This window comes from Pseudophryne corroboree, chromosome 3 (genome assembly GCF_028390025.1).
Source record: "Pseudophryne corroboree isolate aPseCor3 chromosome 3, aPseCor3.hap2, whole genome shotgun sequence".
Lineage (NCBI taxonomy): Eukaryota > Metazoa > Chordata > Amphibia > Anura > Myobatrachidae > Pseudophryne > Pseudophryne corroboree.
This window is the reverse complement of record NC_086446.1, coordinates 46,125,382-46,139,727: the sequence shown is the minus strand read 5'-3', so window position 1 is coordinate 46,139,727 and position 14,346 is coordinate 46,125,382. Positions and strand designations below refer to the sequence as shown.

General features: G+C 48.4%; 1 protein-coding gene and 2 long non-coding RNA genes across 3 annotated transcripts in view; 1 reads left to right on the top strand and 2 right to left on the bottom strand.

Annotated features, from left to right (window-relative positions):
• Positions 1 to 456: 456 nt before the first annotated feature.
• LOC135057473 (uncharacterized) lies at positions 457 to 1,758 on the bottom strand. Its single transcript, XR_010244144.1, has 4 exons — positions 1,653 to 1,758; positions 1,253 to 1,379; positions 853 to 979; positions 457 to 579 (listed from the first exon to the last, which is right to left on the bottom strand). It is a non-coding gene; the product is annotated as an uncharacterized LOC135057473 (long non-coding RNA).
• Positions 1,759 to 3,646: 1,888 nt separating this feature from the next.
• On the bottom strand, positions 3,647 to 4,623 carry LOC135057471 (uncharacterized). The gene is made up of 3 exons (XR_010244143.1): positions 4,379 to 4,623; positions 3,918 to 4,289; positions 3,647 to 3,833 (listed from the first exon to the last, which is right to left on the bottom strand). It is a non-coding gene; the product is annotated as an uncharacterized LOC135057471 (long non-coding RNA).
• Positions 4,624 to 10,815: 6,192 nt separating this feature from the next.
• Positions 10,816 to 14,346, top strand: part of LOC135054684 (zinc finger protein with KRAB and SCAN domains 7-like) — a 234,721-nt gene continuing 231,190 nt past the window's right edge. The window contains exon 1 of the mRNA XM_063957943.1: positions 10,816 to 10,888. Within this exon, the coding sequence (XP_063814013.1) occupies positions 10,855 to 10,888 (34 nt within the window). The 5' untranslated portion in view covers positions 10,816 to 10,854. The remainder of the gene's footprint in view (positions 10,889 to 14,346) is intronic.

The following is a 14,346-nucleotide window of genomic DNA, read 5'->3' as shown; positions in this document are numbered from 1 at the left end:
TAACTTTCAAACTTTATTAAAAAATATTTTTCTTCAATAAACTTTTAAAAATAGAAGTTTCCTGTGGTTTTTATTAAAATTTGTAATGCATTTGAATTGTACGTAAGTAGATTGCCCAGGGAACATCAAGGGAACTGTCTCTTCACATCCACACCACTTAGGAAGGATACACCGGAAGACCTGTGGAAGAGAACAGTATGAGTTTCCAGATATGGGTAATAGTGTCACCCTGGGACTGGAAAGAAGAGGTACATACAGTCCACACAACACAAGCGGGGAACAGTGGGTCCAAATGCAAACCTCCGCCACTCGCGTCACTACACATCCAAACATTCCCTAGCATTGCTGTTTCAGGGAATGTTTGGATGTGCAGTCTTGCAAATGCCGGAGGGCTGCACTTTGGACATGTCGGGGTGATTTTGGACAAGGGAGTTTTGGGCAATACATCTCACCTGAGGGGGTTGTCTGCTACATGGCGGAGGGTCAGGTCCACATCACCAGTAGGGTCACCCATGGAACATCAGGTGAAATGTCGTGTCTCCTCACATCCACGCCACTTGGGAAGATACATCGCAGGACCTGTGGAAGAGAACAGTTTGAGCTTCCAGATATGTGTGATAGTGTCACCCTGGGGCTGGAAAAAGAGGTACATACAACAGTCCACACAACACAAGCGGGTTGCAGCGGCCCAAATGCAACCCTCCTGCACTTGCATCACTACACATCCAAACATTCCCTAGCATTGCTGTTTCAGGGAATGTTTGGATGTGCAGTCTTGCAAATGCCGGAGGGCTGCACTTTGGACATGTCGGGGTGATTTTGGACAAGGGAGTTTTGGTCAATACATCTCACCTGAGGGGGTTGTCTGCTACATGGCGGAGGGTCAGGTCCACATCACCAGTAGGGTCACCCATGGAACATCAGGTGAAATGTCGTGTCTCCTCACATCCACGCCACTTGGGAAGATACATCGCAGGACCTGTGGAAGAGAACAGTTTGAGCTTCCAGATATGGGTGATAGTGTCACCCTGGGGCTGGAAAAAGAGGTACATACAACAGTCCACAGAACACAAGCGGGTTGCAGCGGCCCAAATGCAACCCTCCTGCACTTGCATCACTACACATCCAAACATTCCCTAGCATTGCTGTTTCAGGGAATGTTTGGATGTGCAGTCTTGCAAATGCCAGAGGGCTGCACTTTGGACATGTCGGGGTGATTTTGGACAAGGGAGTTTTGGTCAATACATCTCACCTGAGGGGGTTGTCTGCTACATGGCGGAGGGTCAGGTCCACATCACCAGTAGGGTCACCCATGGAACATCAGGTGAAATGTCGTGTCTCCTCACATCCACGCCACTTGGGAAGATACATCGCAGGACCTGTGGAAGAGAACAGTTTGAGCTTCCAGATATGGGTGATAGTGTCACCCTGGGGCTGGAAAAAGAGGTACATACAACAGTCCACACAACACAAGCGGGTTGCAGCGGCCCAAATGCAACCCTCCTGCACTTGCATCACTACACATCCAAACATTCCCTAGCATTGCTGTTTCAGGGAATGTTTGGATGTGCAGTCTTGCAAATGCCGGAGGGCTGCACTTTGGACATGTTGGGGTGATTTTGGACAAGGGAGTTTTGGTCAATACATCTCACCTGAGGGGGTTGTCTGCTACATGGCGGAGGGTCAGGTCCACATCACCAGTAGGGTCACCCATGGAACATCAGGTGAAATGTCGTGTCTCCTCACATCCACGCCACTTGGGATGATACATCGCAGGACCTGTGGAAGAGAACAGTTTGAGCTTCCAGATATGGGTGATAGTGTCACCCTGGGGCTGGAAAAAGAGGTACATACAACAGTCCACAGAACACAAGCGGGTTGCAGCGGCCCAAATGCAACCCTCCTGCACTTGCATCACTACACATCCAAACATTCCCTAGCATTGCTGTTTCAGGGAATGTTTGGATGTGCAGTCTTGCAAATGCCAGAGGGCTGCACTTTGGACATGTCGGGGTGATTTTGGACAAGGGAGTTTTGGTCAATACATCTCACCTGAGGGGGTTGTCTGCTACATGGCGGAGGGTCAGGTCCACATCACCAGTAGGGTCACCCATGGAACATCAGGTGAAATGTCGTGTCTCCTCACATCCACGCCACTTGGGAAGATATATCGCAGGACCTGTGGAAGAGAACAGTTTGAGCTTCCAGATATGGGTGATAGTGTCACCCTGGGGCTGGAAAAAGAGGTACATACAACAGTCCACACAACACAAGCGGGTTGCAGCGGCCCAAATGCAACCCTCCTGCACTTGCATCACTACACATCCAAACATTCCCTAGCATTGCTGTTTCAGGGAATGTTTGGATGTGCAGTCTTGCAAATGCCGGAGGGCTGCACTTTGGACATGTTGGGGTGATTTTGGACAAGGGAGTTTTGGTCAATACATCTCACCTGAGGGGGTTGTCTGCTACATGGCGGAGGGTCAGGTCCACATCACCAGTAGGGTCACCCATGGAACATCAGGTGAAATGTCGTGTCTCCTCACATCCACGCCACTTGGGATGATACATCGCAGGACCTGTGGAAGAGAACAGTTTGAGCTTCCAGATATGGGTGATAGTGTCACCCTGGGGCTGGAAAAAGAGGTACATACAACAGTCCACACAACACAAGCGGGTTGCAGCGGCCCAAATGCAACCCTCCTGCACTTGCATCACTACACATCCAAACATTCCCTAGCATTGCTGTTTCAGGGAATGCTTGGATGTGCAGTCTTGCAAATGCCGGAGGGCTGCACTTTGGACATGTCGGGGTGATTTTGGACAAGGGAGTTTTGGGCAATACATCTCACCTGAGGGGGGGTTGTCTGCTACATGGCAGAGGGTCAGGTCCACATCACCAGTAGGGTCACCCATGGAACATCAGGTGAAATGTCGTGTCTCCTCACATCCACGCCACTTGGGAAGATACATCGCAGGACCTGTGGAAGAGAACAGTTTGAGCTTCCAGATATGGGTGATAGTGTCACCCTGGGGCTGGAAAAAGAGGTACATACAACAGTCCACACAACACAAGCGGGTTGCAGCGGCCCAAATGCAACCCTCCTGCACTTGCATCACTACACATCCAAACATTCCCTAGCATTGCTGTTTCAGGGAATGTTTGGATGTGCAGTCTTGCAAATGCCGGAGGGCTGCACTTTGGACATGTCGGGGTGATTTTGGACAAGGGAGTTTTGGGCAATACATCTCACCTGAGGGGGGGTTGTCTGCTACATGGCAGAGGGTCAGGTCCACATCACCAGTAGGGTCACCCATGGAACATCAGGTGAAATGTCGTGTCTCCTCACATCCACGCCACTTGGGAAGATACATCGCAGGACCTGTGGAAGAGAACAGTTTGAGCTTCCAGATATGGGTGATAGTGTCACCCTGGGGCTGGAAAAAGAGGTACATACAACAGTCCACACAACACAAGCGGGTTGCAGCGGCCCAAATGCAACCCTCCTGCACTTGCATCACTACACATCCAAACATTCCCTAGCATTGCTGTTTCAGGGAATGTTTGGATGTGCAGTCTTGCAAATGCCGGAGGGCTGCACTTTGGACATGTCGGGGTGATTTTGGACAAGGGAGTTTTGGGCAATACATCTCACCTGAGGGGGGGTTGTCTGCTACATGGCAGAGGGTCAGGTCCACATCACCAGTAGGGTCACCCATGGTAGAGTTGGATAAAAGGATCAAATATTTGCGGTAACCCAACAACAGGATAAAACGGGGTAACGAACTGTACAAACATGGCCTGGGGATATACATCAACAGGATGTAAAACTCTGAAATACATAAATGAAGAGGTTTTTTTAAAAATATTCCAATGTCAGTTTACACGATAATACAAATGTTGTCAGTATACTCACAGGCAACTGCAAAATAATTTTGGATCAATGTCCGCCGGGAATCCTCTCCTTCGTCCATACCCACCGGTAGAGCAGAAGACCGGTTCCCGCGTCGGAAAGCACTGCGACGAAGAGTCACCGGCAAACGGTTTGCGACACATATGTTGTGTAAAATACAACATGCATTTACCATGCCGCAAACCTTCGACGGTGAGTACAAAAGAGCACCGCCGGAAGTGTCTAAACATCGAAACCGGCTTTTAAGTACACCGAAGGCACGCTCAATTACTCCCCTCGATGCAAGGTGTGTCTCTTGGTAACGTTTTTCTGCTCTACCAACAGGATTAGACAATGGGGTCAACAGCCACGGTTTGTTTGGATAACCCGCATCGCCTATAGAAAATATAAAAAAATGTTAGGTACTTGTAAAAAATAATAAAAATAAATAATAACAAAATAATAAAAAAAATGAAAATACATACCTAACAGCCAGCCACCAGGCATGTTTCCTGTTTCAAACTTGTCAAACAGCGATGACTGGCTTAGGATGAAGGAGTCGTGAGATGATCCAGGAAATCCCACAAAAATGTTCAAAAATCTCATGTTTACATCACAGACCGCCTGCACGTTCAGGGAATGGAACTGTTTTCGGTTCCGAAAACATTCCTCTGAATTCCGTGGCGGTCTGATCTGCACGTGGGTACAGTCAATCGCGCCCAGCACATTGGGAAATTTGTATTTGTTGAAAAAGCCTAATTTGATCTCACGACATTCGCTGTCCGTCTCTGGAAATGTGATGTACTGGATCGTCAATTTGCGGAAAGCCCTAATGACCTGGGTTATACAGCGCGACAGTGTCGACTGTGAAAAACCGCATGTTTGAGACAGTGTAGGCTGGAATGTGCCTGACGCCAAAAAATGTAACGTCCCCAGCAGTTTCTGAAAACCGCTGATTGCACGATTTGTCCGTGCCCGAGGTTCCAAGTCGGCCTCCAACAGAGCGTACAGCGAATATATGTCGCGAGTCGATAAGCGATAATTTTGTATCACCTCGAACTCGCTGAGATCCTCCAGTTCACGCCTAGTGCGATACTGGCGTGGACGTGGAAATGAAACCCGCAATACTGGCTCACCCAATGCAGACATTTGCTGACCTGGATCCTGATGTTCATCAGCACTTTCTTCCTCCATCATGCTTGCAGCCAGCATGAACATCACAATCTGGTCAGAAAAAGGCTCCATCATTGTAGTCAGTACAAAAATAGGAATGTGTTTTAAAACGCAGGAATTTTCCTAAAAAAACGATTCCACAGAGCTGACTGTAAAATGGCTCCTTCTCCCTGTAGTCTCAAACCTGGGAGTGAGGAGATAGGAGGAGCTTTGCAGAAGTGTATCCTGGGTAGAACTGTGGAATCATGGGTAAATTTCCCTCAGGAGATTGAAGAAAAAAATATTCATTTAAAAAATCAATTAAATAATACTTGTGAAGGAAAAAAAGACAAACCAAGTAGATAATCCTTTCAAATATAAATAGATATGCTACTAGCATTCCTCAAATATCCAAAAAAATCATGTACTAAAAAATTTTTTTTAGATCCCGCCAGTCAACTGAGGCGGACTGAAATAGTCGAATTTGCGGTCGAAAAGCACTGCAGGCGAATTTCCAAACTTGAATTGAATATGCTTTGGGCGAATTGCAGCATCTGTACCATTGCAGAAAAGTCGAATGCGAAAAAAGTCGAATTGCCAAAAGTCGAATTTTGAATGTCCGTTTTTTTGCGATAAAGTACTGTACTGCATAGGCGAATTGTTTTTTTGAGGCGAAAAAGTCCCGGAATTCGACTTTTTCTGGAATTCGACCGCAATTGCATATACCCCAGCATCAGTAAAGAGAAGAGTATGAGAAGAGAAGACAGAACAAAAAATAAAACAGGGGAGAAAAACAGAAATAGCATCCATAAAGGAGCTAGAGATCCCGTCACATGGGTATCGTGACGTACACATATGGGTGGGTGGCGTGTCAGCCAAAATTGCCCACCGTCGCCTCCAAACCAAAACACACTTAACGAATGATTATCAATCGTAGAAATAGATAAGATAAATAAATAAACAAGGTCATCCTAAAATAAGGAAAAATTGACGTTTGCTATCTAATTATAACAGGAACAATTTTACCTCAATCTAAGTTTTAACTAAAACCCTGGAACATCATACAAAGAGCATAGCCTATAGTATAATGAACACATAAACACAGATAAACCTGTAGGGGAAAAAAAAGCTAAAAAATAGCTAGGTGATTGTTAGACCGAGGTGAACTTCAGCCCGGAGCCAATGTCCAGTCTTGGGCTATTCGTTTTGGTGATGTAGCGGGGGGAACGGGTTGTATATCGAGAAGGATGTCCCATTTTTTCAGAACTTTAGGCCCATCCTCAGGTGTGTTGATGATGGTGGTAGTGCCATTACGTAGCACTATCAACTTAGTAGGGAATCCCCACTTATATTGGACTGCAGCTTTCCGTAAAGCTGATGTGATGGCGGAGAATGAACGCCTTTTAGCCATAGTCGCTGGGGACAGGTCCTGGAAAAGTTGAAGAGAGTCCAAACATGTCGCCGTAGGTGAAGAGGGCAATGCTGCACGTAAGATCTTCTCCTTAATATGAAAAAAGTGGACCATGAGAAGTGTGTCCCGGGAGGCCTGAGCAGGTGCTTGCCTAGACTTTGGGAGTCTATGGATCCTGTCGATCAGGAGATCAGAAAGCGGAACATCAGGTATCAATTTATGGAAAAGATTGGTGGCGTAGCCATACAGGTCCGCGTTGGAAACATCATCAGGGATGCCTCTTATTTTGATGTTATTCCTACGCGAGCGGTCCTCTAAATCCGTAGTTTTGTCGCGGATGTAAGCGACTTCCTCTAGTAGAGAGTCGTGTGCGGTGATCAAGTCATTATGTGATGTTACCAGCTCCTCCATCTTATGCTCAATGTGGTCTGTCCTGTCACCGATTTCAGAGATATCAGAACGGAGAGCTTGTATGTTGGATCTAAGCTCAGATGAAATGTCAGACTTGAAAGAGGCTAACAAGGAGTGGATAGAGCGTAGCGTGACCGGGCCATCCAGAGAGTCCATATCAACTTGTGCGGCATTAGCCAGGTTGCATATTTTTGATGAAGTTGATTGAGATGGTTGAGCCAGAGTTGACGAGGGAAGGGGTGCGTGTGACTTGTTGCTTGAGGAAGAGGATCCAAAGAAATTTACTTGCGAAGCAGATTTAGCCCCCTTCGACTTTTTTGGAGGCATGTCGAGATGTCCCAAGGGGGATCAGTATATCATACAGGTAAAGAGAGGATGACCGTATCAGATGGCTGTTCAGGCAGGAAGCGACGGTGAGGTAGACATGGTGTTAGAAGGACATATCTTCACGGAGGAGTCGCACCATATTTGCTGAAGTTGTTAGCAATGGGCGCAAAACTGCATGGTCCCGGGAAATCAGATTATATGCACGAGGGGACAGAGTAGGGGCACAAGTCGTATGTCTCCTCCCCAGCTCCGCAATTCGTAATTCCCAGCCTAAATCAGCCAACAATCAGGTTCTGCTGTGTAAGGGTTTGTGAGAATCTAGGGAGACTCTGTGGATTAATTCAGGTGCTGGGCATCCGGTGTGTGGGAAATATATTCAGCTGCAGCAGCAGCAGCAGCAGCAGCAACTCTGCACAGCCAGCTCCCCTCTGCCACCTCCAATATGGCCGCCGATGTTAGGCCCCTGTGTTATGTGCTGGTGGTTTCAGGGGTCCCCCACCTCTATATGGTGGTACTGGCCCCCCCAAGTCTCCCCCACAGCAATTACTTTGTGTTATGGGGTCAGAGCGGTTGGTCCCCCCGGCGCTGCGTCCGCGCTCCCGGCTCTGCCCCAACCAATATGGCCGCCGGCGCCGGACACTCGCGGGCGTCTCCTCGGCCTACTGCAGCTCACCTCTTCTTGCCTCCGGCACCCGGCCGCCGCTGCACGACTCTCGGCGGTGGATTGGAGTTGGTATGTCCGGCGGGAGCGGAGGTCGTCCTCGATCGCGCGGCTCCCGGAGGGTCCGGATGTCCGGCCGGGGGTCGGCCAAATTCAGGTCCCGGCTTCAGCCCCGGAGGTAGGCCGCAACCTGCAAGAGCAGGATAAACCTGCTCCCCGGCTCCGCAGCTTTCCCTCTCTAGGCAATAGGGTTCAGGACAGTCTTGCACGCCTCAGGCTGTATAGCTGTCCTGGGTGGGCTACCAATGAGGGGGTCCTTTTAGGTAAAGTAGTACGAGCTCCCCCGGGACACAGCCTCTCAGTTAGGTCGCAGGCCACCCCCCCCCTCTCTTTTTTAACCCTTTCTGTAGTGTAGTGACTGCAGGGGAGAGCCAGGGAGCTTCCCTCCAACGGAGCTGTGAGGGAAAATGGCGCCAGTGTGCTGAGGAGATAGGCTCCGCCCCCTTCTCGGCGGCCTTTTCTACCGCTTTTCAGTGTAATCTGGCAGGGGTTAAAATTCATCCATATAGCCCTGGGGGCTATATGTGATGTATTTTCGCCAGCCAAGGTGTTTTTATTGCTGCTCAGGGCGCCCCCCCCTAGAGCCCTGCACCCTCAGTGACAGAAGTGTGAAGTGTGCTGAGGAGTAATGGCGCACAACTGCAGTGCTGTGCGCTACCTTGGTGAAGACAGGATGTCTTCTGCCGCCGATTTTCCGGACCTCTTCTTGCTTCTGGCTCTGTAAGGGGGCCGGCGGCGCGGCTCTGGGACCGGACTCCATGGCTGGGCCTGTGTTCAATCCCTCTGGAGCTAATGGTGTCCAGTAGCCTAAGAAGCCCAATCCACTCTGCAAGCAGGTGAGTTCGCTTCTTCTCCCCTTAGTCCCTCGATGCAGTGAGCCTGTTGCCAGCAGGTCTCACTAAAATAACAAACCTAAAACTAAACTTTTCACTAAGCAGCTCAGGAGAGCCCCTAGTGTGCACCCTTCTCGTTCGGGCACAAAAATCTAACTGAGGCTTGGAGGAGGGTCATAGGGGGAGGAGCCAGTGCACACCAGGTAGTCCTAAAGCTTTACTTTTGTGCCCAGTCTCCTGCGGAGCCGCTAATCCCCATGGTCCTTACGGAGTTCCCAGCATCCACTAGGACGTCAGAGAAAATAAGATTTTACTCACCGGTAAATCTATTTCTCGTAGTCCGTAGTGGATGCTGGGCGCCCATCCCAAGTGCGGATTGTCTGCAATACTTGTATATAGTTATTGCCTAACTAAAGTGTTATTGTTGTGAGCCATCTATTGAGAGGCTCAGGTTATAGTTCATACTGTTAACTGGGTATAGTATCACAAGTTATACGGTGTGATTGGTGTGGCTGGTATCCCGAGTCTTACCCGGGATTCAAAATCCTTCCTTATTGTGTCAGCTCTTCCGGGCACAGTATCCTAACTGAGGCTTGGAGTAGGGTCATAGTGGGAGGAGACTGTGCACACCAGATAGTACCTAATCTTTCTTTAGAGTGCCCAGTCTCCTGCGGAGCCGCTATTCCCCATGGTCCTTACGGAGTTCCCAGCATCCACTACGGACTACGAGAAATAGATTTACCGGTGAGTAAAATCTTATTTTCAACGTTGTCTCTATCAATACACAGGATTACACAGTAGTGAAGAAGACATTCCTTGACCATCTGACAACCATTAGCTGTGCCTCCATCACAGTGCCTCCACCTCAGTCACAGATACATGAGAGGCACGATGACCAGAAGATCCTGGAACTCACCAACAAGATCATTCAGCTGCCATCTGGAGAGGTGACTGCCGGGAATGGGACATTATACGGTAACACCAGGGGACATGTCTGGGTGATGACAGGAGAGGTGACTGCTGGGAATGGGACATTGTACGGTAACACCAGGGGACGTGTCTGAGTGATGACTGGAGAGGTGACTGCTGGGAATGGGGCATTATACAGTAACACCAGGGGATGTGTCCGGATGATGGCTGGAGATGTGACTGCTGGGAATGGGACATTATACGGTAACACCAGGGGACATGTCTGGGTGATGACTGGAGAGGTGACTGCTGGGAATGGGACATTATACAGTAACACCAGGGGACGTGTCTGAGTGATGACTGGAGAGGTGACTGCTGGGAATGGGGCATTATACAGTAACACCAGGGGATGTGTCCGGATGATGACTGGAGAGGTGACTGCTGGGAATGGGACATTATACAGTAACACCAGGGGATGTGTCTGGGTGATGACTGGAGAGGTGACTGCTGGGAATGGGGCATTATACAGTAACACCAGGAGATGTGTCTGGGTGATGACTGGAGAGGTGACTGCTGGGAATGGGACATTATACAGTAACACCAGGGGACGTGTCTGGGTGATGACTGGAGAGGTGACTGCTGGGAATGGGACATTATACGGTAACATCAGGGGACATGTCTGGGTGATGACTGGAGAGGTGACTGCTGGGAATGGGACATTATACAGTAACACCAGGGGATGTGTCTGGGTGATGACTGGAGCGGTGACTGCTGGGAATGGGACATTATACAGTAACACCAGGGGACGTGTCTGGGTGATGACTGGAGAGGTGACTGCTGGGAATGGGACATTATACAGTAACACCAGGGGATGTGTCTGGGTGATAACTGGAGAGGTGACTGCTGGGAATGGGGCATTATACAGTAACACCAGGGGATGTGTCTAGGTGATGACTGGAGAGGTGACTGCTGGGAATGGGTCATTATACAGTATCACCAGGGTATGTGTCTGGGTGATGACTGGAGAGGTGACTGCTGGGAATGGGACATTATACAGTAACACCAGGGGATGTGTCTGGGTGATGACTGTATCACTGTGTGTGTCAGGTTCCTATAAGGTGTCAGGATGTCACTGTCTATCTCTCCATGCAGGAGGTGGAGTATATAGAGGAACACCGGGGTCTGTACCAGGACGTGATGATGGAGAATCACCGGCCCCTCACATCACTGGGTAAGAGGAGACTGTCATGTATTGTACAGGGGAGAGCAGGTATGGGGCCCCTATATACACACACCATCTGATAATCACATATATACACTGTACTCAGACACTGTATCTCCTACAGATGGGCCCAGTAACAGAGATACCCCAGAGAGATGTCCGCGTCCTCTGTATTCCCAGGATTGTACAGAGGAGAATCACAGGACCCCACAGGAGGATCAGGTAGGTGGGATTTAGGGTCTCACCAATACACCAAAGTGACTTTTAACTGCTTCATCTGTATTATAACTCTGTATTATACACTGATATTATACTGTTTAATCTCAAGTAATGACATCAGACATTATTAAAAAGGTGTTTTTTTTTGTGGGTTATTTAGGATGAATTTCTGACTGATAATAATGCAGAATATACAGCGGGAGAAGAAGAGACGTATTTTACTGATAATATGGCAAAACATACAGAAGAAGAAGAAGATACGTATGTGAGGGGTGATCAGCAATGTAAGGAGGAGGAAATACCTACAGCCATCAGCACAGGTGAGTAATAAACACTTATTACAGAACAGTCACATATTCTCCTTGCTCAGTCACTGCAGCAGTCTCCTATTCTACACCCTCCTCTGTCAGTACAGACTAATGTGGAAATGTATCTGCCCAGTGGGGGTGTCAGGAGTCATCCGCCCCTATTAGACTCCTGCTCTCCCCCTCACATCATGTCACTGTGTGTTACCAGTCCAGAGATCTGACCAGTATCCTCCCCACACTCTGGTGTATCTCATATATCAGGAGCCATCAGCCCCTATTATACTCCTGCTCTCCCCCTCACATCATGTCACTGTGTGTTACCAGTCCAGAGATCTGACCAGTCTCCTCCCCACACTCTCTGGTGTATGTCATACATCAGGAGCCATCAGCCCCTATTATACTCCTGCTCTCCCCCTCACATCATGTCACTGTGTGTTACCAGCCCAGAGATCTGACCATTCTCCTCCCCACACTCTCTGGTGTATCTCATACATCAGGAGCCTCAGCCCCTATTATACTCCTGCTCTCCCCCTCACATCATGTCACTGTGTGTTACCAGCCCAGAGCTCTGACCAGTCTCCTCCCCACACTCTCTGGTGTATCTCATACATGAGGAGCCATCAGCCCCTATTATACTCCTGCTCTCCCCCTCACATCTTGTCACTGTATGTTACCAGCCCAGAGTTCGGACCAGTCTCCTCCCCACACTCTCTGGTGTATCTAATACATCAGGAGCCATCAGCCCCTATTATACTCCTGCTCTCCCCCTCACATCATGTCACTGTGTGTTACCAGCCCAGAGATCTGACCAGTCTACTCCCCACACTCTCTGGTGTATCTCATACATGAGGAGCCATCAGCCCCTATTATACTCCTGCTCACCCCCTCACATCATGTCACTGTGTGTTACCAGCCCAGCAATCTGACCAGTCTCCTCCCCACACTCTCTGGTGTTTTTTATACATTAGTACAAGGGACCATAGTGCTTTTATCACATGAACAATGATGGGAGTCCTCATGTGACATTACCCATAATCCTGTCTGTGCTCTACCACATTATTCTTTACCTTCCTTGTGTATTGATATCTGAATATATAGCACTTTAATATATTTGAAATGACACTGCAATACCAAAGCAAAGTATCAGGTGATTCCCTTCTCCCTAATATCTACACCGAAGCTTCCACCTGAGTTAGTAGCTGGACACCGGCTGGCCAGAAGGACATATTGATGCTCATTGTGGCTCTCAGCTGCTGGCTATGGTCCTGATTCAGAGTTCTGCGCTGTTGCGTGGCTTCATACCAATTCCCGATTATCAGGAATCTGCGGTTGTGCAAAGTCCGTCATGTTTAGAACGGGCCTTGCGGTGTTGTTCGGAGTCCCCCTCTGCCGCTCCCTGATTGGCAGGCTGAGGTGTTGAGGGGGTGTGGAGAGGGCGGACTGAAGACTGTGTTACTAGAACGTGCGACGCTCTCGTTTTCTAGGAGGGGAGAGTCAATGGACTGCATGTCACCACGTAGACTTCTTGGCCTTGCAGCCCCGTTTCCATTGGCCAGTTGCACAAGCTGGCCATCTGTGGGGTTACGATGGTCACGATGTTGGATCGCAGTGCTGGGATCACCGCTACATGGAGGAAGTTTCTCTTCTACTGAGATGTCTCCTGCATTACCCTCCTAGAGAGCAGATGGAAATTCAGTGCTGCTTGCATGTGGCATTCCATCCATCTCTGAATCATGCCTTGTGTACTCCCATTCCATGCTATTACCAGTCAGATGTGTTCCACCTAGCATGGGGCAGGTGTGAGTGCCATTCCCAGTGGTGGTGGCCGCTTTAGTCAGCATATAGCTGGGGGCAGAGCGTTCATAAGATGTGTCTGACTCAGAATACTGTCTGATCTCCACATGAGATTTCCATTGCGTCCACATTACATGCGACTCTGACTGAGGCCCTATATGTCCACCTGTAGATCTTCATTGGACTAGGACGTTTTGCTAATTTATCTCATGTCTATTCAGCTCTGAAGGACCCAGTGTGTGTATGGGGGTGAGGGCCAGTATCTGGATGGCCATTATGGTTGACACATGACTAATGAGGCTTCCTGTCCTATGATGCCAGCTGGCCAGTGTGTAGGCTCAGGAGCTGTTACTCACCAATGTCTGCGTTTGGGTCCATGCAATATGCTTGGTGACGTGATTGTGTTACATTTTAAGCTAATGTTTGACTTATTCAACAGTTGTATTTATATATAATAAAAAAATATTTATTTCCATATCTCTTACTTCCAGCAGATGGACAAAGAGGCTGGAATACCTCGGAGGAACATCTAACTTTGTTTCCAGATTTTAAATTACAAAAGAACATCACACGAGATTCTGCAGGGGAGAACCCCATTACCCCAATTATACATCCAGTACCTCACAGTGCAGATATATCATCTGATCCCTCTAACCATGAGGAGTGTCCCATTAATTCAGATGTTTCTACACATAGTGCAGCTCCAACAGATGCTACAGTCCATACTTGCCTACCTGACCCTCTCCATGAGTGAGAAAATGCTCTGTTCCTGGACTTTCCTGGTAATGTATGATTACCATCACCTGTGGTGAAACACCTTACTTATCAATGAACTAGCTCACCACAGGTGATGGCAACCATACATTACCAGGAAAGTCCAGGAACAGAGCATGTTCTCCCTCATGGAGAGGGTCAGGTAGGCAAGTATGCTACAGTCTTTCCCTCCTCTGAATTTGTTAAAAGTGTTAATAATCAGTCAGTCTTTATTAGACAGAAGAAGCGCACATATAAGAAACAAAACCCATGCTCTGAGTGTGGGAAAGTTTTATGCATAAATCATTGATAAAAAATTACACATCAGAGACATCACACAGGTGAGAGTCCATTTTCATGCTCTGAATGAGGGAAATGTTTTATACTGAAATC